Source organism: Oncorhynchus tshawytscha, linkage group LG09, assembly GCF_018296145.1.
Source record: "Oncorhynchus tshawytscha isolate Ot180627B linkage group LG09, Otsh_v2.0, whole genome shotgun sequence".
Lineage (NCBI taxonomy): Eukaryota > Metazoa > Chordata > Actinopteri > Salmoniformes > Salmonidae > Oncorhynchus > Oncorhynchus tshawytscha.
In genome coordinates this window covers 27,783,493-27,810,688 of record NC_056437.1, presented here as the reverse complement: position 1 = coordinate 27,810,688, position 27,196 = coordinate 27,783,493, and the positions used below count along the sequence as shown (strand labels likewise).

General features: G+C 41.4%; 1 protein-coding gene and 1 non-coding gene across 2 annotated transcripts in view; one reads left to right on the top strand and one right to left on the bottom strand.

Moving 5' to 3' along the window:
• The window catches only part of tenm1 (teneurin transmembrane protein 1), a 225,126-nt gene that overhangs the window by 78,690 nt on the left and 119,240 nt on the right, over window positions 1–27,196 (bottom strand). The window contains exons 7-13 of the mRNA XM_042326725.1: window positions 21,539–21,747; window positions 17,691–17,904; window positions 16,867–16,968; window positions 11,564–11,758; window positions 6,483–6,683; window positions 2,642–2,827; window positions 1,159–1,185 (exon numbers count right to left, since the gene is read on the bottom strand). Coding sequence (XP_042182659.1) covers window positions 1,159–1,185; window positions 2,642–2,827; window positions 6,483–6,683; window positions 11,564–11,758; window positions 16,867–16,968; window positions 17,691–17,904; window positions 21,539–21,747 — 1,134 coding nt within the window. The remainder of the gene's footprint in view (window positions 1–1,158; window positions 1,186–2,641; window positions 2,828–6,482; window positions 6,684–11,563; window positions 11,759–16,866; window positions 16,969–17,690; window positions 17,905–21,538; window positions 21,748–27,196) is intronic.
• On the top strand, window positions 12,712–12,764 carry LOC112259536. Its single transcript, XR_002954885.1, has one exon. It is a non-coding gene; the product is annotated as a U7 small nuclear RNA (small nuclear RNA).

Sequence of the window (27,196 nt, the reverse complement as noted above, 5' to 3'; positions counted from 1 at the left end):
AAGGGGTTAATTTACGTAGAAGATCATAGGAAGTCCCAGGACAAGGTGTCTATAATACTGTAATAAGCTCACATAGTCGCTGTCACAAATTCTACACAGTTGTCATTGACTAGTTGGATATACATATCCCACTAAGCAAACCATTTCTGTTTTTACAGCATTCATATCAATTCATTTTTGTCATGTTTTTGCTCTGGAAGACTTTTTTTGTTGTCAATAAAACTAATGAATGCAACTGTTTATGTCAAATTGTCCTAAAAATAAAATGGTAAAACACTTCATTGTGAGCCTAAATATAAGGGCTGGACATGCAGGTAAATAAAAGTCAGATAAATGAAAATACCATTTTTGCTGGTGTCTCGGGACTACTAGGGTTGAAGATCAAGCCACCAAAACATGCTAACCTCTCACTATTACCAGTAACAAGGGAGGTTAGCATTTTTGGGGGGTATGATATTTATGCCTCTAACTTTCTAACTCATCATTATTCACGATTCATTCATGAATATCCGTAACCATGGTAGCATCCACATTAATGAAGTGTTCAGAAACATATTATATTCTTATTTACAATAAAAGTGACCCTAAAATGGAACCACACAGTATTTACCATTAATTTCTATTGGCACCACATAATCTAAAACACAACCCAAACTGCAAATGCATGAAAGAAGTGTGTAGTCACAAGCTTGACGTAGTCATGGCATGCTAGGAATATGGGACCAAATAATAAACGTCTTAGTACATTTATACACTATAAGTGAATTTGTCCTAATAGTTATGACATCATTAAATGGGGGGACTACATACATAAAGTGCTTTAATTTATAAACGGTAAAATAGATATTCTCAAAATACCCTCAAATAAAAGGTTACATTCTGTACATTTGACCTTAAACACAAAATTCTAGTATAGAGCCAAATTAAAAGTTTTAACTTCACTGTCCAAGTAAATACATAGGGGACTGTATTTTGTTATATTCTATCTTACATAAATTGAATATAGTGAATGTTCTGCCATTGCTTTGGGCATCGTACTTTCTCCTTAGAATTAATTAACATCTCAATAAATGTGCTTTGGTGGTAGTGCAGGAATACCTTTTAAAACCCCTGCTGCTATGAAACAATTCAATCCTAAAGAATGAGAGCGCATCTTACCTTTAACAACGAGATCCAGGTAATACGCTATATACCACATGAAGATAAAAGGAAGAAAGAAAAAAGTGTTTGAGATTAGATTACTGAGCCTCAAAGATATATGCTAGCACCAGGGCACATGAAGAGATAATTACAGCCTATTAATGTGCCAGGAGCTAAGCTTTATGGTTTGATTCACACATCCACAGAGACACAGAGCCCATCTCCAATTCCCCATCTCTAAAGGCAAGAAGGAGGATTTCAAAGGAGTGTTTTCTTGCATTTCTGAAGTTTTCTGGTTCTTTTACAAAATGTGCTTTTCAGTCACTTGGCAAAACCCAATTCCATTAGTCCCAGATGACAAACTGCAGTGTTCTATCAAGGTGTATCCACATTAATTGAGTGCTTTCGAACTTGGTGAGCAAATTATTCAGTTGCAAGAGAAAGAAAAATGCCTCCACTCTAGGGAGGAGGGCATGGCTGATGGAAAATTTGCCTGGCGGCAACCAACCATTGTGACTCTGATATTTCATTCTCAAATAACGGCAATGAAGTGGATAAATTGTATAACTGACAGGCAGGGCACTGACATCACTTGAACCCCAGCCAGTGGCTCTAAGACACATGGTAACATGTGACCCTCCCTCTTAAGGTTTGGTACCAGTGTTTCATCTGTTCTCTTCTAGCAGACTGAGTGAAGGACCAGGCAAGAAGGACTCATGGGTTCCATCTGACAACTGCAAGTCTATATTATACAGCAGATGGATGATTGGCTGAGAATGGTCTGCTAAACTGCTACTGTATTTAACATGTGTGGTGATATGCACGCACATGGATTACATATTCGTTGATTTGTATCTGCAAAAATCTGTGGTTCACACATCTTTCATTAGTACAAAAAAACCAACATTAGTAAAGCGTGGCCCAGATTAAGACATTACGACCTCGGGACTATAACGTTCTCTCTGACATTTTTGTCAAACATTTGTTTGTCACATATAATTGATCTTCAGATGGTTCTTCATATGTCTGCGAAGTACATTTTGGATGAAGAAAACTAGAAAGTTCTATCTGCATAAACCCATTTGAACTTAGCGCTATAAGGCTCTTTCTGCAATCCAATCACAAGACAAAACAAATACAGACGGAATTTAAATCTGGACTCAGCCATAAGGTTCTATCTGCGATGGCACCCCCTAAAAAAAAAAGATTTACAAATGTCTCAGGATTTTGATATTCTGCACTTTAGGTAGCGTTACGGTGAGGACCTTAATGGGTTATGCAAGAAGAATTCACTACAAAACTGTTGATTCTCAATATCTCAGAACTATGCGTAACATATAGAACCTTATAGTCCCAATGCCACAACATGTTAAAACATAGGTACAGTAAATCAGCCCCTATGCCCCTAAACAGAACAATAGCTACTAGAGTCACGTTACATGCTCTGTGTATTAACCTCCTGTGGTAGTGTCAGTCCGAGGGGGGCGCGGGTGAGACTCACCGATGCTGCAGTGTTCTCCCTCCCAGCCGGGGTGGCACTCACACTGTCCGTTCTTACACTGGCCATGTTCCTGGCAGCGAGGGTGGCAGGCCTGCAGGTCACAGCCTGGCCCCTCCCAGCCCTCCTCACACTGGCACTTCCCTCCCACACACACACTGTGGGCACTGCAGGGCACCGGACACACCTCTGCACACGGACAGAGAGAGAGACCGGCAGGGGTCTTACTGCACTTGGCAACAGACAGTACACCACTACATCGGCCAGATGGACATGTCAAAGGTCAGCTGCATCATTGCTCCCAAAATACATGTGATCATTTCCTACGAATTAATTCAGGATCCTAGACTCATTTCTGCACTCATCTTGTCTTGCTAGTTCATCTAATATAACTAAAAAATGAATATTTTAAAAAGGAATATAATGAAAACCCATTACCATTTTTATTCTAATGGTATCTCTACTCTACATACTCATGATTTGAAACTTTAATTTTGAATAGGAATTGGAAAATGTTTGTTATAATACAGAACAGGCAATACTTTCTATGTAGAGTGCTGCAGGTGCAGTTATAATACATTCAATGCTTAAAGTTTTAGAGGTTTAATGGTATTCAATGAATAATTTCAGCAGAATATGGAGAGTACTGTCCATCCTATCAGCAAGTAGCCAATCAGCAGGGAGAAGAAAGAGCTGCTGGCGCAGAAAGGCCACTTATCCCCACACATGGAAAAGGCATTCCCATTTAAATATACATCATATTTAATCATGCCATAACAACTCAATTTGCATTTTATTAATCTCGATTTTTCTACCATTAAGCATATGACATTTAATCCATCTTCTCTATGCATCTGCTTGCAATAGAATTCAACATGTTTTCCATCTAAAACTATTTAATAATAACGGTTGAATGTTGGCATTATCTTCAATGCCTTTATATTTCTGTTTTAAAAACCAAATACTGCACATTGATAGATATAATTCACTGTCTTACAGTGAGGTTACAGTATGTCTACTCCATAGTAATGAAATTGTCAGTGCAGTCACACACAGTCAACATTACAAGTAATTCTACATACACTTGAGTGAACATAAAATCAATTTTCACTTTTGGATAGAAAACCTGAACTTTGCTTTGGAAGGCTGGAAAAAAGTGTGGGTTGAGTGAATGCACAATTCTTTCATGGTTACGGAAACCGAGGCACCACAATGCTCCAAGATTCAATTCATTGGAAAGTGAAATAGCCTCCACATGAGCTGTTTTCCCCTTTGGCCATCACTGAAAACACAATTGATAGGAAAAATAATGAAGAATGAGGGATTACTTTGCCTTTTGAGGAATGTCTTAATATGCAGCCCACCTCTCAGGTTTTTCACCCAACTTTAATAAAGGCTTGGCATGTAGCACTACTTGACTCAAGGAAAAGAACCATTAATAATATGAAGATGAGGAAAAATGTATATGACAGGCACCCTATATTCTAAAGGATGGATGCTTCCATAATATCGTTGGCACGGTTTCCATCCCTCTCCATAAGCGGGGACACCAGCAGTAGGGTGTGTGTTAGTGTGTTGTTGTGTTGTGTGGCAGCTATAGCAGCAGGCAGCTAATCTGTAAACCTGGCCCTGGGCTACTGAAGAATCTGATCTCCTTTGTGATCTGGCTGCTACATGAGATCTACATCTGTATCACTGGCTGAACAAAACAAAAACAACAACTTTCAGACAAAGATGACAAACTAAACAAACGAATATCCAGCATCATCTCCCTTATGGAAAGAAAAATGCATGCATTTCACGTGAACATGTGAAGTGTTCCAAAAACACATGTTTTCATGGGATCACATGATCTTATGTGAAATGAATGTGATAACATGAAACTACATATGTGAAACCATGTGATCACGTGAAGTATTCCAAAAACACATGTTTTCACATGAATTGTCATGATTTTCTTCGAGGCTCACACAGCTTCTCTGAGACGTTCCTACAACCACTGTGTCAACGCTGTTTGCTATCAGTAAGAACCATAGTCGTTGGTGGCAACCCTCATTATCAATGTCCTCTGACTCAAACAAATGAATTCAACATTTCAGTAAGAGAGCTGTTTGCCACGAATTCAACAAGAGACAGACTGAAATTAAATGCAAAGACATTTTCTACTTTTTCAAGTGTCGCAGTGTACTAACAAGTGAGTGCAGTGAAGATAACTTTAATTTGTTCTGTATAAACAGCCAGAAAGGTGACCTAAATTCAAATACGAAAAGCTGATGAACAGATAACACCAACAGTATGCTAAAAATAACAGATTAAAATTGTACAAATGAGCATATCTCGGGATGAATCCTAACCATGGCATTATTGTTCCCTGGAGGAGGCATATTAAAAAAGGAAGAATTTATAAACTAGCATTAGTATGCATCAATTTCATGACTCCCACCAAAAGATATGCAAGTATTGATAAAGAAACAAGAAGTGGCTTAGATGGTAGCCATGGTGCGTAGTCCAATTTACACACAGCATGTCAGAGAAATGATTGCTCAGTTGTCTGATAGACTGCTGGGTGTGTGAAGTTCTGCTTCTGCTAGGAGCTGGCAGATTACAAGCAGAAAAACACATTGGCCAGGGTCTGTGTCACTCAGTCAAAGGTAAGACCAAAAGTTAGCGTCATGTCCAGAAAACGTCATCTAAATCACAGCCAGACAGAAACCAACAGTAGCGGCTTGACTACATTTAAACCTTTTATGGGAGGTTAAGGATGTGATTAATCTCCAAAGGCTCCCCTCTAAGAGTCTGGGAATGGACTTTCCAACTCCGTTCACAAGTCACTACAGCCATTTCTAAGGATGTGAATTGTTTATGTGCGGTAAGAGTCTGAATGCACTGTATTCAAGGGTGTGTATCTGTATGTAGGAATAACCACACAGTATATAGATAGAGACATTTGTAATATTCATCCCTATATATGACTCTGCATGTACGTAAATTGTGTGTACACTACCATTCAAAAGTTTGGGGTCACTTAGAAATGTTCTTGTTTTTGAAAGAAAAGCACATTCTTTGTCCATTAAAATAACATCAAATTGATCAGAAATACAGTGTAGACATTGTTAATGTTGTAAATTACTATTGTAGCTGGAAACAGATGATTTTTAATGGAATATCTACATAGGCGTACAGAGGCCCATTATCAACAACCATCACTCCTGTGTTCCATCACTCCTGTCCTCTTGCTCAGTTGTGCACCGGGCTCTCCCACTTGTTTCTCTATTCTGGTTAGAGACAGTTTGCGCTGTTCTGTGAAGGGAGTAGTAAACAGCGTTGTACGAGATCTTCAGTTTCTTGGCAATTTCTCGCATGGAATAGCCTTAATTTCTCAGAACAAGAATAGACTGACGAGTTTCAGAAGAAAGTTATTTGTTTCTGGCCATTTTGTGCCTGTAATCGAACCCACAAATGCTGATGCTCCAGATACTCAACTAGTCTAAAGAAGGCCAGTTTCATTGCTTCTTTAATCAGGACAACAGTTTTCAGCTGTGCAAACATAATTGGGTTTTCTAATGATCAATTAGCCCTTTAAAATGATAAACTTGGATTAGCTAACACAAAGTGCCATTGGAACCAGGAGTGATGGTTGCTGATAATGGGCCTCAGTACGCCTATGGAGATATTCCATTAAACATCTGCCGTTTCCAGCTATAATAGTCTTTTACAACATAAACAATGTTTACACTGTATTTCTGATCGATTTGATGTTATTTTAATGGACAAAAAAACAAGGACATTTCTAAGTGACCATAAACTTTTGAACAGTAGTGTACGTCATGGTTCTTGTACTCACCGGTGGAGCAGTCGGAGCCTGTCCAGCTGGAATCACAGGTACAGGTGCCAGAATCTGGCAGGTAGTTCCCATGGCCTGAACACTGCTCCTGGCACGCTGGCAGGGGACTCTCACAGTCTGGGCCTCCCCACCCCGGAGAACAAAGGCACTCCCCCTTCACACAAACACCATGGCCAGAACACTGAGGGTCCAGGCAGTCCACTGGCCATGCATAAAAAGGGAAGTGAGAGAGAGAGGGGGTAGATGGAGGGAGCGTGATAGAGTGAAAAAGAGAGCAGGAGAGAGTAGCGAGAGAGAAAGAGTAAATATTTCACATCCCTCCCTGAACATCTGTATATTGTTTGAATAATTGTTTCTTCTGGATTTCCTTTCTCCTATGAGTAGGCACTGACACGAAACATCCCCATCACATCTTTCCTCTAAGGATAGATTCTGACATAAAACATCCTATTCATACCATTCTTCTACAGGTAGGTGATGACACAAAACATCCCCATCACACCTTTCCTCTATGGGTAGGTAGGGTAGGTTCTGCCACAAAACATTCCCATCACACCTTCCTATATTGGTAGGTACTGACATAAAACATTCCTGTCACACCTTTCCTCCATTGGTAGGTACAGACACAAAACATCCCCATCACACCTTTCCTCTATGGGTAGGATCACAAAACATCCCCCTCACACCTTTTGTCTATGGGTAGGGTCTGAAACAAAACATTCCCTCACAACCTTCCTCTATGGGTAGGTAGGGTAGGGTCTAAAACAAAACATTCCCTCACAACTTTCCTCTATGGGTAGGTAGGGTAGGGTCTAAAACAAAACATTCCCTCACAACTTTCCTCTATGGGTAGGTAGGGTAGGGTCTAAAACAAAACATTCCCTCACAACTTTCCTCTATGGGTAGGTAGGGTAGGTACTGCCACAAAACATTCCCGTCACACCTTCCTATATTGGTAGGTACTGACATAAAACATTCCTGTCACACCTTTCCTCTATTGGTAGGTACAGACACAAAACATCCCTGTCACACCATTCCTCTATGGGTAGGTTCTGACACAAAACATCCCAGTCACACCTTTCCTATGGGTAGTTCCTGACACAAAACATCCCCATCACACCTTTCCTCCATGGGTAGGTGATGACACAAAAGAACCCAGTCACAACTTTTCCTCTATGGGTAGGTTCTGAAACAAAACATTGTCATGACACCTTTCCTCAATGGGTATGGAGGGTATGTACTGACACAAAACATCCCGTCACACCTTTCCTCTTTGGGTAGGTTCAGACACAAAACACCTCTGTCACAACTTTCCTCTACTGGTAGGTGCTGACAAAAAAGATCCCAGTCACGCCTTTAATCTATGGGTAGGTACTGACAAAAAACATCCCCATCACATCTTTCCTCTACTGGTAGGTACTGACACAAAACATCCTAGTCACAACTTTCCAAAATGGGTAGGTACTGACACAAAACATCCCTGTCACACCTTTCCTCTATGGGTAGGTAAGGTATCAGTGAAACAAAACATCCCAGTCACACCTTTCCTATGGGTAGTTACTGACAAAAAACACCCCCATCATATCTTTCCTCTATGGGTAGACAGGGACACAAAATATCCCCGTCACACCTTTCCTCTATGGGTAGGTTCTAAAACAAAACATTCCCGTCACACCTTTCCGCTATGGTTAGGTAGGGTAGGTTGTTACTCAAAATATCTCCATCCCACCTTTCCTATATGGGTAGGTTGGGTAGGTACTAACACAAAGCATCCCCATCAAACTTCCTCTATGGGTAGGTTCTGACACAAAACATCCAAGTCACACCTTTCCTCTATGGGTAGGTACTGACACAGAACATCCCCATCACACCTTTCCTCTATGGGTAGGTTCTCACACAGAACATCCCCATCACACCTTTCCTCTATGGGTAGGTACTGACACAGAACATCCCCATCACACCTTTCCTCTACGGGTAGGTACTGACACAGAACATCCCCATCACACCTTTCCTCTATGGGTAGGTAGCGTAGGTTCTGACACAAAACATCCCCGTCACACCTTTCCTCTATGGGTAGATTCTGACACAAAACATCTCCGTAACACCTTTCCGCTATGGTTAGGTAGGGTAGGTTGTTACTCAAAATATCTCCATCCCACCTTTCCTATATGGGTAGGTTGGGTAGGTACTAACACAAAGCATCCCCATCAAACTTCCTCTATGGGTAGGTTCTGACACAAAACATCCAAGTCACACCTTTCCTCTATGGGTAGGTACTGACACAGAACATCCCCATCACACCTTTCCTCTATGGGTAGGTACTGACACAGAACATCCCCATCACACCTTTCCTCTATGGGTAGGTACTGACACAGAACATCCCCATCACACCTTTCCTCTACGGGTAGGTACTGACACAGAACATCCCCATCACACCTTTCCTCTATGGGTAGGTAGCGTAGGTTCTGACACAAAACATCCCCGTCACACCTTTCCTCTATGGGTAGATTCTGACACAAAACATCTCCGTAACACCTTTCCACTATGGTTAGGTAGGGTAGGTTGTTACTCAAAATATCTCCATCCCACCTTTCCTATATGGGTAGGTTGAGTATGTACTAACACAAAGCATCCCCATCAAACGTCCTCTATGGGTAGGTTCTGACACAAAACATCCAAATTACACCTTTCCTCTATGGGTAGGTACTGACATTAAACATCCCCGTCACACCTTTCCTCTATGGGTAGGTTTTGAAACAAAATATCCCCGTCACACCTTTCCTCTATGGGTAGGTTCTGAAACAAAATCTCCCCGTCACACCTTTCCTCTATGGGTAGGTAGCGTAGGTTCTGACACAAAACATCCCCGTAACACCTTTCCGCTATGGGTAGATTCTGACACAAAACATCTCCGTAACACCTTTCCTCTATGGGTAGGTTCTGACACAAAACATCTCCGTAACACCTTTCCTCTATGGGTAGGTAGCGTAGGTTCTGACACAAAACATCCCCGTCACACCTTTCCTCTATGGGTAGATTCTGACACAAAACATTCCCGTAACACCTTTCCTCTATGGGTAGGTAGCGTAGGTTCTGACACAAAACATTCCCGTAACACCTTTCCGCTATGGGTAGGTTCTGAAACAAAACATTCCCGTCACACCTTTCCTCTATGGTTAGGTAGGGTAGGTTGTTTGTTACTCAAAATATCTCCATCCCACCTTTCCTATATGGGTAGGTTGGGTAGGTACTAACACAAAGCATCCCCATCAAACTTCCTCTATGGGTAGGTTCTGACACAAAAAATCCCCATCACACCTTTCCTCTATTGGTAGGTTCTGACACATAACATCCCTGTCACACCTTTCATCTATGGGTAGGTGGATAGATACTGACACAAAACATCCCCATCACACCTTTCCTCTATGGGTAGGTACTGACACAAAACATCCATGTCACACCTTTTCTCTACAGGGAAGTTGGATAGATATTGACACAAAACATCCCCATCAAACCTTTCCTCTATGGGTAGGTCCTGACACAAAACATCCTAATCACACCTTTCCTATATGGGTAGGTAAAGTAGTAATGAAACAAAACATCCCGTCACACCTTTCCTCTTTGGGTAGGTTCTGACACAAAACATCCCCGTCACACCTTTCCTATATGGGTAGGTAAAGTAGTAATGAAACAAAACATCCCGTCACACCTTTCCTCTTTGGGTAGGTTCTGACACAAAACATCCCCGTCACACCTTTCCTATATGGGTAGGTAAAGTAGTAATGAAACAAAACATCCCATCACACCTTTCCTCTATGGGTAGGTACTGACACAAAACATCCCCATCACACCTTTCCTCTATGGGTAGGTACTGACACAGAACATCCCCATCACACCTTTCCTCTATGGGTAGGTACTGACACAGAACATCCCCATCACACCTTTCCTCTATGGGTAGGTACTGACACAGAACATCCCCATCACACCTTTCCTCTATGGGTAGGTACTGACACAGAACATCCCCATCACACCTTTCCTCTACGGGTAGGTACTGATACAGAACATCCCCATCACACCTTTCCTCTATGGGTAGGTACTGACACAGAACATCCCCATCACACCTTTCCTCTATGGGTAGGTCCTGACACAAAACATCCCCATCACATCTAGCTGATTTAACACATTGTCTGTGTACTTCTGTGGTGTGTATTCTAACAGTGTCACTGCAACCTTTCGAGAACATTGTGTCCAAGCAGTGAATGGTTTATTACTGAGAACCCATCGCACCGTGAGCTAAACATGTCCATCCACAAAAAATAACATTGAAACCTCTGCAGCTTTCACACATGATTCTCATTCTCAACAAACAGCTTCAATCCATGTCTGAAGCTAATTGATCACATTTAGTTGTGATACACTTCAGAACAACCCCACCCCCCCAACTAATGCACACTACAAAAAAGAAAAAAGAAAAATCTATGCAGTGTTAACCACAGTAATTACCACAATGCTTGCAGGCTAGATCCTAGTCACAGGCTCATTGACTCAAGGTTATTCTCTAGCACGGATATCTCAGACAAAGCCAATAATTACCACTGGGTACAACTACCTTAGGACAATCAATTGATTTGGCTGCTTCATGTATAAGCATTCCTCATGACGTGCGTGAAAAGCGGGGAGTGGCTATGTGTGTGTGTGTGTAGAGGAGAATCTATTGGATCAATCTGTTTTTGTACACAAAAACTCTCTCCATAATTAAAATGATGTGAGAGGAGGATACTGGATGTATTGTTGCTGTGGTTAAATAGTAATCAGACAATCTATCAGACAGTTTGGTGTGTGTCAAAAACCCAACAACAAACAGAATACTGGTTTGGTTAGTGGCTAAGAGCCCTGAACTAACAACGAGTGGCTTTTCCGGGTAAAAAAAAATGATGTGGCATGCTTCTGTTGTTGCACTCTTGGATAAGGGATGCACCAAACCAAACCCCCTTGGCTAAGCTAAATGCAGCTGTATCCTATGTCTATCCCTATTCCTGTGTAAATAGTGATAATGATTATTATTAGAATAGGACCCTTGCCTTGTTCACAGTTGTTGCCCTTATAGGCAGGGCTGCACATACAGATGCCATTGACACAGGTGCCGTGGTTGGAGCAGGTGGGATCGATGCACTGGTCCTCCTGGATGTCACACTCTGGGCCCTTCCAGCCCGGGTGACACTGGCAGTAACCTTTCTCATAATCTCCATTGCCACTGCACAGGACAGGACAGGAGTCTGGAAGAAAAAAGACAGTACAGCAGCCCTTTAGAAATACTGTGGTGGAAAGAAAATACGTTGGTTTGTTATCATTCAAAAACTAAAATCTGGTTGTTATCCAAGATGTGAATTGTGAAGCTGTTTGTGTCATTCCAGCCCTAGAAGGTACTAGTCAGCTCTCACCCTGAGACCCCAGTGGCGATCTCCCCATGAGCCATATACCAGTTTTAACCAGGTTTCACCCATCACCAATATCTCCCTAATAAGCATGCAGCTGAAGTCACCTAATCCTCTCCCCTGATGGTAGTGCTTTAAGTACTCTCCCCTCCGCTGGGCGCAGGCCACGCACCCCTACTCAAACCCTCTTCCTGTGAAATCCACCTAATCTTTCAAGCATTTCAATTTTTCTTAAGTGGCACCTGAGTTAAACTCCAGTAGCTGCGGCATGGCGCTGCAGCATCGGTATCTCCCTCCAACACCCCCCCCCTATTCCCCAAGGCCCCTCTGTACACCAACCACATGAAAACATAATACAGTTTACTATAGAATACTACAGTACTTACTATAGAATTCTGTAGTATACTGTATTATTCCGTAGAATACTATACTACACAATGTAGGAGCCCTCGATCATGTGCAGTACTTACTATACAATGTTGTACAGTATTATACTGTAGAATACTATAGTAAATACTACAGTATTATTTGACCAAAAAACACTTCAGTAAACACTACAGTAATGTCCGCAAAAACACCACAGTCCGCAAAAACACTATAGTATATACTACAATATTTTATTTGCATTTACCCTGCTCATTCCCCTCCCCATATCCTAATTTGTGCCACCCATAAGTGAGAAACCTACACGCGAAGTATAGACCATATATTGTGTTCCCTTCAAGTTATAGAAAAGAGCAGAAGCTCTGAACTATCTGTTCAGAACCCAGTTCTATCTACCTACAGGTTATGGAAAATGTGCTCTTTTATTATTTCTCCAGTAGGTTTCCTCAAGAAGAAAGCCTCCACTTCCATGTTAAACAAAAACACTATAGTAAATACTACAGTAATGCTTGACAAAATACCACAGTATATTACAGTCTGCAAAACCACTACAGTAAATACTAAAGTATACTACAATTTGTAAAAACACTACATTAATTGCTATAGTATAGATTTTATTTTACTACAGTATTTATACTATCATTAACTGTAAATACCACAGTATACTACAGTAAATATTCCAGAATTCACTTAAAGTCCGCAAAAACACTACAGTGAATAATATAGTATTTATACCATAGTATACTATAGTATGTTTCCATGTGGGAACTCAGCGCCTTACCATGAAAATTTATATTTACAAAATGAGGAAGAACGGAACCTCAGAGTCTCAGAGGCTGCAGCATGGAGGCTCATGGTAAACATCAGAGCAGAACGTACAGTGCTGTATAGATTCAATAGAGATCTTCACATGGCAAAATGATCAGCGTTCCATCAAGGGGACAGTGGTAAATCATGCAGTGCGTTATATCAAGATTGCAGATTTTAGAGGAACAACAAATGTCGGTACATAGAAGTGTCTTATATCGGTTGAAAACTTAAATTCTTGTTAATATAACTGCACTGTCCAATTTACAGTAGCTACTACTGCGATAAAATGCCATGCTATTGTTTAATGAGAGCTCCTAACAACAATACACTATTTCAATGCGTTTGTAAAATTCACCTCTGAAGGTGAAATGTGTACTTACATTCTGAAATCTTGCTCTGATTTATCATCCAAAGGGTCCCAGAGATAACATAAAGTGTCGTTTGCTTATAAAAAAATCATTTTTCATATCCTAAAAAGGTCCATATAGCACATGCGATCGATTTTGTATTTCCACTGATTTGCAAAGAAAGGAATCTCAACCTAAAATTTGTTTGAACGAGTCAAATCAGATTCATATGTATTCCTCTGAGATCCTAGAAGGTAACAAGACTTAACTATTTAATTAGAGGTGTAGTATATCCTATAGGACACCGTATTTGGTCAGAGAGCGACACCGATGAAGCGGGTGGCCATCAATTGAAGGACTGTATCTTTGTCAAATAAGCACCAATCGGGGTCAAACAAAGCTAGCTAGATAGCCAATGAGCTGGGCTTTACGGGAGTATCCGGAAACCCCGTCTCGGTCGCAAAATGTAGGAGCTAACCTTTTGCGACAGCATGCCTTTTCCTTTTGGACACAACGTATAAGAATATTCAGAGTTATGAAGTTATGAAAACTGGTTGTTGAACTTATAATATGGCTACTAATATTTGGAAAGCTCTAATCAAAGTCCAAGTATACAGATTTGACGATATTCTTGCAGAAAAATGGAATATGAATGTGAATGTCTCATTCACGATTTGCCCAAATATACATGGGGACTTGACACTAAAAGTCTTGTTGTTCATTCATTTTTCAAGTTATCCATCTGAAACTTTGCACATACACTGCTGCCATCTCGTGGACACTATCGGAATTACAACCAGAGTGATGGCTATAACTATGACCTTTCTCGTGCATTTCAAAGATGGTGGTAGAAAACGACTGGTTGTTTATTTCTTTGTATTTACTTCTACCAGATCTATTGTGTTACAGTGGGGCAAAAAGTATTTAGTCAGCCACCAATTGTGCAAGTTCTCCCACTTAAAAAGATGAGAGAGGCCTGTAATTTTCATCACAGCTACACTTCAACTATGACAGACAAAATGAGAAAAAAAATCCAGAAAATCACATTGTAGGATTTTTAATGAAATTATTTGCAAATTATGGTGGAAAATAAGTATTTGGTCACCTACAAACAAGTAAGATTTCTGGCTTTCACAGACCTGTAACTTCTTCTTTAAGAGGCTTCTCTGTCCTCCACTCGTTGCCTGTATTAATGGCACCTGTTTGAACTTGTTATCAGTATAAAAGACACCTGTCCACAACCTCAAACAGTCACACTCCAAACTCCACTATGGCCAAGACCAAAGAGCTGTCAAAGGACACCAGAAACAAAATTGTAGACCTGCACCAGGCTGGGAATACTGAATCTGCAATAGGTAAGCAGCTTGGTTTGAAGAAATCAACTGTGGGAGCAATTATTAGGAAATGGAAGACATACAAGACCACTGATAATCTCCTTCAATCTGGGGCTCTGCGCAAGATCTCACCCCGTGGGGTCAAAATGATCACAAGAACGGTGAGCAAAAATCCCGGAACCACACGGGGGGACCTAGTGAATGACCTGCAGAGAGCTGGGACCAAAGTAACAAAGCCTACCATCAGTAACACACTACGCCGCCAGGGACTCAAATCCTGCAGTGCCAGACGTGTCCCCCTGCTTAAGCCAGTACATGTCCAGGCCCATCTGAAGTTTTCTAGAGAGCATTTGGATGAACCAGAAGAAGATTGGGAGAACGGCATATGGTCAGATGAAACCAAAATATAACTTTTTGGTAAAAACTCAACTCGTCGTGTTTGGAGGACAGAGAATGCTGAGTTGCATCCAAAGAACACCATACCTACTGTGAAGCATGGTGGTGGAAACATCATGCTTTGGGGCTGTTTTTCTGCAAAGGGACCAGGACGACTGATCCGTGTAAAGGAAAGAATGAATGGGGCCATGTATCGTGAGATTTTGAGTGAAAACCTCCTTCCATCAGCAAGGGCATTGAAGATGAAACGTAGCTGGGTCTTTCAGCATGACAATGATCCCAAACACACCGCCTGGGCAATGAAGGAGTGGCTTCGTAAGAAGCATTTCAAGGTCCTGGAGTGGCCTAGCCAGTCTCCAGATCTCAACCCCATAGAAAATCTTTGGAGGGAGTTGAAAGTCTGTGTTGCCCAGCAACAGCCCCAAAACATCACTGCTCCAGAGGAGATCTGCATGGAGGAATGGGCCAAAATACCAGCAACAGTGTGTGAAAACCTTGTGAAGACTTACAGAAAACGTTTGACCTCTGTCATTGCCAACAAAGGGTATATAACAAAGTATTGAGATTAAATTTTGTTATTGACCAAATACTTATTTTCCACCATCATTTGCAAATACATTTTTTTCTCATTTTGTCTGTCATAGTTGAAGTGTACCTATGATGAAAATTACAGGCCTCTCATCTTTTTAAGTGGGAGAACTTGCGCAATTTTTTGCCCCACTGTATATTCTCCTACATTCAATTCACATTTTCACAAACTTCAAAATAAATCCTTTCAAATGGTACCAAGAATATCCGTATCCTTGCTTCAGGACCTGAGCTACAGGCAGTTAGATTTGGGTATGTCATTTAGGTGAAAATTGAAAAAAAGGGTGCTATCCCTAAGAAGTTTTAACCCTTTGGTGTGTAGCCTAAACACTACTCACATCGCTAACATGCTGCATTCCTATGCTATATTCCTAGTCTACAAGTATAGGCACTCAGTCACAGTGAACAATTTTCCAGAATGTCTTTGAAACCTGCAGAGCTACGTGAGATAACATTGCTCCATTCTCCCATTATCCCCTTCTCTCTTCTGCCAGGATCTCTCATCCCTCCAGTCTGTCAGTCTGTTTATGGACAGTTGCAGTGTGGAAGCTGCCTTTCAGACCCTGGCCTGTCCATTAGTCTCCATAATATGTCCCAGTTCCATACTGGGAACAGTAATAGACACATTATGCTCGCTACAGTGGCTCCCTGACCTCAGATCTAGGCAGAGACAGATTAAGGCATCCGTCCAGAGCGGGTTGGCCTGGGCAGAGAGAGACCTCACTGACCACAAAGTGGATCTGAAAGCCCCACTTCCACTTGCTATCCTCATTTAATGCAAAGATTGTAAATAATCCTCAAAGACAATCAAAATACTCCCAGTCAGAGTGACTTTTGGCATTGATAATATTGGTAGTATCCACTACGAAGCACCAGGTTTAATACAAAAAGTAGCCATTGTTATTTGACTATTTAGACTTTACTCTGCGGATTAATTTGATACTGGTAGATTTACAGAATAAAAAATATATGTATGGTCTATCTGAACAAAAACTCAATTTCAACCCAATATTATGTGAGCTTTCATTATGCACAAACATTTTATTTAAATTTGATCCCACATATCTCAGAGGTGCTTAACTTAATATACCTTTTGAGCAGTCTGGTCCCAGGAAACCGCTGAAGCAGTGGCAGTGACCTGCTACACATTCCCCGTTCCCCTTACAGTTGGTGGAGCAGCCGTCCATGGTTTCTACAGACAGAGAAAGTGGTAAACAACACAACCGTCCATGGGCTAGACAGAAACACCTAGGAGAAAAATGGTGCCAAACTCAGGGTATAATGAACACTTTTACTTTGTGCATCCATTGAGACATATAATAATCTAACATGTTGCATTGGTTACAATAAGGTAACAGATATATGAGCATGAAGACAAAGGAAACTGACATGTACAGAAATACCCAGTACCATTTTTGCACTGCCTTTCATACAACAATTCGTTTTAAAAGACAGAGCAAAAGCATTTCCAGGAGAGGCTGGAAAGAGAGAGCATTAGAAGAAATACATTGGCTCATCTCTCAGCAGAGGCTTACAGATGGGTGACAAAAGGTCAGTCAATTAGGGATGACAGACTTTGCAGCACCTTGCAACGAGCAACAGAACTCAACCGTTTTGATGTTAAAATGGCAGCCTGTTTCACACAATTCTTTTGGTGCAGAGAAAAAACTTAACAAAACATGTGTTTTTTTGTCTATTTGCAGCTATTGTATAAATGTTACAATTGCTTTGCTTTTTGAGTGCTTTTGTAACCACAGACTGACTACATCCTGGAAATAACGTCACATGTCCTGTATTTTTCCTATAAGACTTCATTACTGCTCACGAATATGATTGCATGGTGCATCAAATTTCATGAGTAACTGACACTGTGGAGCAGCTATTCTACTTTTTACACCAATAGGAGCCAATTACCGATGGCAGTGCTGAGAACAAGAACTTGTTCCATTTTCTTTCCATCGTTGTAGAAAGCCAGGTACCAGGTTCCAGCGTCCATGTACTCTATGAAGCCCATCTCCTGGAGGGAGGCCAGGATCAGGTTCCTGGGAGAGGCGTTGGAATCCTCCGCCACCGTCTGAACCTCCTGTCTGATCAGCTGTTTCCCGTCCAGGAGCTTGACAAAGTCAAACTGCAGGAGAAAAAGAAAAAAATCTGATTAAAAATGAGGCAAAGGTTTGGAAGTCAAAAGCTGGGACATCACAAGCTCCTGGTTGGGTGTACTGACATGCCCTTGCTGACAGGGTGTATCAGGGTTCCTCCAACATCACAGCTCGGATATCTATCTCTGGGAACAGGCCAAAACATGAAATCATCATGCGCTGTATCATATCCTGTCATCCATCTTAAAATAACTTGAACTTAACCATATGCAAAGCTCCCGAGCCACCTTTTGACTTTGCCCTTGATGAGCTTAATAAGGAGACAGGCCCCCATGCTGCACTGCTGGATTACCAGATGAGTAGGATATGACAGTAGCCCTGGGCGGGATGCAGTGCCTTAGCTGCGCCAGTGTCACTCATGTTTGTGTGTGCTCTTGGAGATAAGCCGAGACCAGGGCTGGTATTACGCTGCTGTCGGCTGTTGACTGCATGCAGCAAAGCCTCTCCGTCTACTGGACTCAGAGGGACGTCTGTCTTCACCCCTCCACCCGTCCTAAATAATAAACCCAGGGCTGGGTGAGGCCAGGTCCCAAACTCCAATGACATGCCCCCAGGCCTCAGAATCATTCTACGACTCAGGTTCTTCTTATGAGAAACAAATGCTCCCCTACGGAACAACAGCAAAACGATATTTGTAATTCAGTAGAACCGCTGGGGCACAGTAGCCATCGGGCCCCTGCATTTCAAATCATCAGTGATGCAAAGCAGCAGAGGAGGGATCCCAGCCCCTTCATAATTCACTTTCAGCCGGGGATCAGCACATGATGTCACACTGAAGCGGAAATGGCCACTGTCTTTTCCGTACAATCCCCTCGGCGCCAATAGTGACAAAATCTCATTGGAAGAAAAAAAAACTCTGAACTGTGCGTGCCGCCCAGGGGACTGACTCAGATTAATGACTAAAACATCCTATTAGGATTCATCATGCGGAAGCCTGCTGGGTTTACTGGGGCCGGTGAAACAGCTTTGTGACAGATGAGTCACTTGTGTGCAGGTCTCACCGTGACCCTGAGTGCTCAGCCCCGTGACCTGCTGGGTATTCTATCAGCAGATGTAATGAGGGCCGGTCCGGGGGAACATATGCGTGACTGCATGCAGGGGCCAAAAACTGAACTGGGATCAACCGAATCAGCCGACCTGGCTGACAGAGACATCTAATGATGGTGTGGGATTCGTCAGCCCCACTCAGACAGGACTTGAATATGGTCCAACATACAGTTAGCTGGCTATATGCCAAGTGTGATTACTATAATGATTATGAGCATCCTTATGGAACAAAAAGGATGTCTATGTTTAAAAGGAACCTTTCAATTAGCATTAATTCATTGTTTGTCTGTATCATGCACCTACATATGCAAATTAGTATGCAAAATAGACAGAAATAAGGAGGCTTTAATTGAGTTAACAGGTCTTAATTTCTTGAATGATTTGAACTGTTAATCTTAGATCATATCTATGCTAAGAAGCAGTGATTTGGGAGTTCAGGCATTTTACTGACATCACATTAGATATTTCCTTAACTGCATTCATTCCATAACAATAAACTACATACATTGCAACTCATTATGCATTTGACAAAAGTACTGGTAAGTAGCCAACAGTAATGTAGCTAATTCACTAATTGGTGAAGTGATAAAACTTAACATAAAGGCACCACACCTGCTTGATCAATTATTTTTATTGTGGGTTTAATATAGGTGAAGAGTGAGACTGAAGGATGAGAGATGGATGAGGAGGAAAGGAAGTTGTGCATACGGGCTGGGGTACACTCATTAGCATGGGGGGTAGTGTGGATCTGTGCATGTGTGGATCTGTGCATATACCCAGCTGTGCATATAGTTACTTACAGTTGAAGTCGGAAGTTTACATACACTTAGGTTGGAATCATTAAAACTCGTTTTTCAACCACTCCACAAATTTCTTGTTAACAAACTATAGTTTTGGCAAGTCCGTTAGGACATCTACTTTGTACATGACGCAAGTATTTTTTTCCAACAGATGTTTACAGACAGATTATTTCACAATTCCAGTGGGTCAAAAGTAGACATACACTAAATGGACTGTGCCTTTAAACAACTTGGAAAATTCCAGAAAATTATGTCCTGGCTTTAGAAGCTTCTGATAGGCTAATTGACATAATTTGAGTCCATTGGAGGTGTACCTGTGGATGTATTTCAAGGCCTACCTTCAAACTCAGTGCCTCTTTGCTTGACATCATGGGAAAATCAAAAGAAATCAGCAAAGACCTCAGAAAAAAAATTGTAGACCTCCACAAGTCTGGTTCATCCTTGGGAGCAATTTCCAAATGCCTGAAGGTACCACTTTCATCTGTACAAACAAAAGTACGTAAATATAAACACCATGGGACCACGCAGCCGTCACACCCTGCTCAGGAAGGAGACGCGTTCTGTCTCCTAGAGATTAATGTACTTTGGTGTGAAGAGTGCAAATCAATCCCGGAACAACCGCAAAGGACCTTTGTGAAGATGCTGGAGGAAACAGCGACAAAAGTATCTATATCCACAGTAAAACGAATCCTACATCGACATAACCTGAAAGGCCGCTCAGCAAGGAAGAAGCCACTGCTCCAAAACCGCCATAAAAAAGCCAGACTATGGTTTGCAACTGCACACGGGGACAAAGATTGTACTTTTTGGAGAAATGTCCTCTGGTCTGATGAAACAAAAATAGAACTGTTTGGTCATAATGACCATCGTTGTGATTGGAGGAAAAAGGGGGAGGCTTGCAAGCCGAAGAACACCATCCCAACTGTGAAGCACGGGGTGGCAGCATCATGTTGTGGGGGTGCTTTGCTGCAGGAGGGACTGCAGCAAAGTAGATGGCATCATGAGGCAGGAAAATTATGTGGATATATTGAAGCAACATCTCAAGACATCAGTCAGGAAGTTAAAGCTTGGTCGCAAATGGGTCTTCCAAATGGACAATGACCCCAAGCATACTTCCAAAGTTGTAGCAAAATGGCTTAAGGACAACAAAGTCAAGGTATTGAAGTGACCATCACAAAGCCCTGACCATCACAAAGCCCTGACCTGATCATTTGTAGGCAGAACTGAAAAAGCATGTGTGAGCAAGGAGGCCTACAAACCTGACTCAGTCCCACCAGCTCTGTCAGGAGGAATGGGCCAAACTTCACCCAACTTATTGTGGGAAGCTTGTGGAAGGCTACCCAAAACGTTTAACCCAGGTTAAACAATTTAAAGGCAATGCTACCAAATACTAATTGAGTGTATGTAAACTTCTGACCCACTGGGAATGTGATGAAAAAATAAAGCTGAAATAAATCATTCTCTACTACTACTATTATTCTGACATTTCACATTAAAATAAAATGGTGATCCTAACTGACCTTAGACAGGGAATTTTTACTAAGATTAAATGTCAGGAATTGTGAAAAACTGAGTTTCAATGTATTTGGTAAAGGTGTACAGTATGTAAACTTCCGACTTCAACTGTATGTGTGTTGGGGTGTTTCAGTCATTGTATAGGTTGGTGTGGGAATACATAAGAGCCTACAGTATGATCGTTTACATGGGAGTGGATGTAATGCTCTTTTGTGTATGAGGTAGGTATGGGGTACAGTACCTGTGTGTGTGTAGGTGGGATGTTCCTCCGTCCATAGATCCCCAAGAGGGCGTCCCGTGCCAGGGAGACGTTGAACTTGACATACTTAGGATGGTGGATGGTGATGTGGAAACGCCAGAACAGACCGGGTGGAATGGCCTGGATCACCTCGGTACCAATGTCCACCTCCCCTCGGTCTATCGCTTTCCCCCTGTGGAATAGCTCCTTATCTATATGGTGTATAAACACACACACACACACACACACACACACACACACACACACACACACACACACACACACACACACACACACACACACACACACACACACACACACACACACACACACACACACACACACACACACACACACACACACACACACACACACACACACACAAATGGATATAAACACAAATGAGAACAGCATCTGTTGCAGCATGTAGATATTGGCTATCCCTCTTTACCTCTATCAGATAATGAGAGGAAATACAGGCAGACTTTAATATGTTTCATTTCATTGCCACAACTAATAAATCCTCCTCTGTCCTTTTAGAAAACATTTTATCCTCATTGTCAGATGAAGCCCTACATCTTCTCAAACTGGAGCTAAAAAACTGTGAACAGACACAGAAACGAACCACATCCAATATGGTGTATCCAGGAGAAGACCAGCAAGCTACCGGATGCTTGTACAAACAACTCACACATTCAGGCGTGAACTAATTATTCTGTGCTGATAACCTCTGGTGTGAGCTCTCTGGCAGGTACGCCAACACACCAGGGTGTCACATTATTGATTCCCTCTCTCATGGCGGGTAACATGAGATCAGCTCAGCTCTACTGTACATGTTAAGCTATATTCTATCTGTCTTGTGTCTTCTTACCTTCACATTACTCACTGTACAGAGAGCTCTGGAAACCACGTTTTTAAATGCGCTTTAATTGTATGTGTGGAATATTAAAAAGCATCTAAATGCACATACATGTCTTCAGTCTAGATATCGACGGACACGGATTGATCACACATTAGCCTCGACAACAACCTTGTGAAAAAGATTGGTTCGGTAATCATAGAAACTGGGCTCCAGAAAACCTGGAGCAGGTGGACAAGGTAATGGTAGTGTTACTGTTGCTACCAGAATAGTTTTACTAGCTCAATCACTGTATAGCTGTGTGATGCTGTTTAGGAGAGGTGGTGTTTGGTCTGTGCCACTGCCACCACAGAACATATCACAGGTTAATGAAGGCATATCTAGCTCATGCTTCTCCTGCAGGCCATCTTACCTGTCACTTACACTGGGTTCAGAGGGGGTGAGGGGGGGCAGAAAATAAATTTGAAAAGTGCTTCAAAATAGTCTGACATACAAGCAAATTAATTCTCATAGCCTAAGGGCTATCCTGATAAAACAATTATTCCAGTAATCCATTTTCAATGAAACCGTCTTTTCAATTACAGTTTTAATTCCCCCCTCACTTAATGGACATCTGAATAGAACAAGCTTTTAATATGTGGGTCTGTCTGTTGATTGAGACAATGCAAAATAATATGGTTATTCTATTTCCTGTAATCCCTCAGATCTATGATGAGAATAATCTAATTGCTATTCTAAAGAACATTTGCAAACCAATTACAGGATCAATTATATATAGAGGACTGGGCCAACACAACATGCCCTCTAAAATCCCTTTTGATTCATCTTATTTTAACCAACATTCCATCTCGTTTTAATGCTTCTCATGTTTTTGCTAATGATATAACCCATGGGGGAAAAAATGGTTCAATCAATGTTGTTTCCACATAATTTCAACAACGAAAATCTATGTGATGACGTTGAATCAACGTGGAAAACTAATTGGATTTACAAAAACGTCAGGGAATTTTGTATTTTTTTCAACCAATTTTTAACCTGAAAAGGTTGGTAAAATTCCTAAAGTACCTCCATGTATCTGTAAGGTTCTATATTAATTTTCTTAGTCAACCTTGTGTTCTGTTTCGTTATGTTCTTGAACGTAGCCCTGTCTTTAATTTTTGTTCTTTGATTTCACCTGTGTTAGTTACTCACCTAGTCTCTTCAGCCCCTTATTTAGTTCAGTTCATTCTGTTTGTGCCTTTGTGAGGTATTGTTTGTTTTGACTCTACTAATCCTTTTCCTAGCTTGTTTGTGAGAACCAAGGGCGGCAGGTAGCCAAGTGGTTAGAGCGTTGGACTAGTAACTGAAAGGTTGCAAGAAGAAATCCCTGAGCTGACAAGGTAAAAATCTGTTGTTCTGCCCCTGAACAAAGCAGTTAACCCACTGTTCCTAGGCTGTCACTGTAAATAAGAATTTGTTCTTAACTGACTTGCCTAGTTAAATAAAGGCAAAAAAACAGGTAAAGCCTTCAGGCCTAGTTTTGATTCACCTGCCTGTTGAATCAAAAGTTGTAGATTCACGCGCAGAGCACGGCAGGTGATTATTTTGCCATCGCAAAGGGCAGGAATTGTGGTCACAGGCAGGCAATGGTCATACACAGGTAAGCAACCTGTGTATGACCATTGCCTGCCTGTGACCACAATTCCTGCCCTTTGCGATGGCAAAATAATCACCTGCCGTGCTCTGCGCGTGAATCTACAACTTTTTCTCCCTGATTATTCATTACAGTATCATCATGGAAAGAAACTGGAAGCAGTTTGAGACGGTTTTTTTTCATGATGTTTTTAACATTTCCTGGAATTTAGTTGAATTCATCCCTGATGTTGAATTAGCCTTTTCTTACTACTATAAAGCATTCCTGAATGTATACAACAGGCACGCCCTTTTCAAACAATACAGAATTAAGGGAAGAGACAACCCTTGGTTTTCAGACGAACAAGCTGAAATCATAAGGAAATGGAATGCTTTGTGGGTTAAAGCAAGGTCTGATTCTGCTGATTGGGTGGCTTTTAAACGCCTTGGAATCAGGGTGTGGCTATGACCTGAAAGCAGACCTCTACCTCAAATCTACTGCTGATAATCTGAATAATCCTTTCAAATATTGGCAAGTAATGAAAGGTTTAGAGTGCAAAAAAGATGCACAGCTCCCTAAACAACTGCTGGTTGACTCACAGGTGGTCACTGAGAGAACCTCTGTTCTTAACTCTTTTAATCAACATTTTCTTGATGCAGGCAGATTATTTGATAGGGTTAGAGGCTTACATGAGCCACCTGTGAAATGACCTGAACCTCCCGAGCACTCCATCTCCAGGTTCTCCTTCTCACCCGTCTCAGGTGTGTAGAGCCCTGAGATCAACTGATGTTAAAAAATAATAATAATAATAAAAAATATCCCCTGGCCCTGATGATCTAGACCCCCGCCTACTACAAAAAGCTGAAGACAACATTACTCCCCCTTTAACATACATATTTAACTTCACCCTAGAATGTAATAATCTCCAAGTTATGGAAATCAGCATTTATCCTACTTCTTTTGAATGAAAGTGATCCCACTACTGAATAACTATCTGCCAATATCTAAATAGTCTGTTCTGACAAAGGTATTGTAGTCCCTAGTCAATAAGCAGCTAAAAGTCCTACCTCCAGGAAAACAATATTTTGCGTGGTATGCAATCAGGTTTCAGGTCTAGCCACTAGCCACAGCAACTTTGAGGGTTTTGAATGATATTCACTCTGCTCTGGATAAGTAGCTGCATTGAGTATCTGTATTCATAGACTTGTCAAAGGCATTTGTGACAGTGGACCACACTGTCTTGGTGCAGAGATTTGAAGTGTATTGGGATTACTGGTCATGCTCTGGAGTGGTTTGTGAACTACATGTCAAATTGAACCCAGTGTGTTAAGGCAGACGGTTGTCAGACACCATGGAGTTGTGCTCGGATGTGCCTCAAGGATACATTTTAGGTCCTGTTTATTTTCTATATCAACAACATTGGGAGACATATTGAGACAGCTGATGTACATTTTTATGCAGATTACACTTCTCTATTCAAGTGGCAGCAGTTTGACAGCAGACAGCAGACAGCTTTTAACATCATTCAACAGAATCTGTATAATTTGAAGCTTGTTCTGAATTCCTCTGAAACAAAATGAATGGTATTTTCCAATACTAATCACTCTGAAAACCATGTAATTACTACCTTGGAGTGACATTCTATAGAGCAAGTCAAAATGTACAAATATCTGGGAGTTTGGGTAGATGAAAAGTTGAGAACATTGTAGAGAACATTGTCAGGAAACTCAAGCTGCGTATTGGGTTTTATTACCGGCACAAAGCTTGATTTTCTTTTGCTGTCAGAAAATAGTTGATTTGTTGTACTTTTCTCTCTGTGTATACTATTTATGTGCGTGCCTCAAGCCCTACACTGAAGGCTCTTGGCTCTGTGTTTCATGCAGTCCTTCATTTTGTCACCAATCAGAGATGTCTAACTCACCATTGTGATCTCTACAGTGCTGTCGGGTAGACATCACTAGCAACACGCGGGCTCAAACACGGGTACATTCTTATTTATACTGAACAAAAATATAAATGCAACATGCTAAATTGTCAATGATTTTACTAAGTTACACTTCATATAAGGAAATCAGTCAATTGAAATGAATTCCTTAGGCCCTAATCTATGGATTTCACATGACTGGGAATACAGATATGCATCTGTTGGTCACAGATAACTTAAAAGGTAGTAGCCTGGATCAGAAAACCAGTCAGTATCTGGTGTGACCACCATTTGCATCATACAGCGTGACAAATCTCCATCGCATAGAGTTAATCAGGCTGTTGATTGTGGCCTGTGGAATGTTGTCCCACTCCTCTTCAATGGTTGTGCGAAGTTGCTGGATATTGGAGGGAACTGGAACACGTTGTCGTACAGATCGATCCAGAACATCCGAAACACGCTCAATGGGTGACATGTCTGAGTATGCAGTGTTTGTTTCATAGAACAGGGAGGTTTTGAAGGGGAGCTGGCTGTAGGATCTCTGGTCTGAAAGAGTTAACAATGATGCTGTAGGCTGTAGCCTGCTAGGGGATTAAGCCACGCTCTCTTACTTTAATTAACTGCCCATGAAGCTCCTCCTGATTACTTCATTGTCAATGCATGTCAATGTGACCCGGCATAGCTATGCTACATTGTACCAGCCACAGAGTGCACACAGCCTTGTACACTGTGTCAATCTAGCAGTAGTACCTGCAGTGTTTCCTATTCCTCCCCTGTCAGAGGGCTATGATATGGAAATACTGAAACTCAGACACCAAGCTTTAACTGAGATTCATTATGTGCTTATGCAGGGCAATCCAATATTTTCATAACTGATTTGATTTTAATCTACTCTTCAACATTGTCCTAGTTGCAGAGAACATTTTCTGGTTCACGCACTTATAGAAATGGAATTGAATTATGTGGAATGGAACTGAATTATTTCACTCATTGCCGATATGGAACTGTATATCTGCGGCGTTTGGGACCCCAGGGTTGGTCTGGTGTTATTGGAATAATTCTATTTCTCTATCTCGATGATTCTATGAGTTTATTTTTCGAAAATGGGACATTTCTATAATCAGATCTTTGTCGTGCTAATGGAGGCAATGCCCTGCGAACATGAGGTGTTTTAACTCGGGGATGACCTGTGCATCACCCGAGCAACCCACCCATCTACAGTACAGTACGGCACTCCTTTATCTGAAATGCAATTCAGCATCAGAC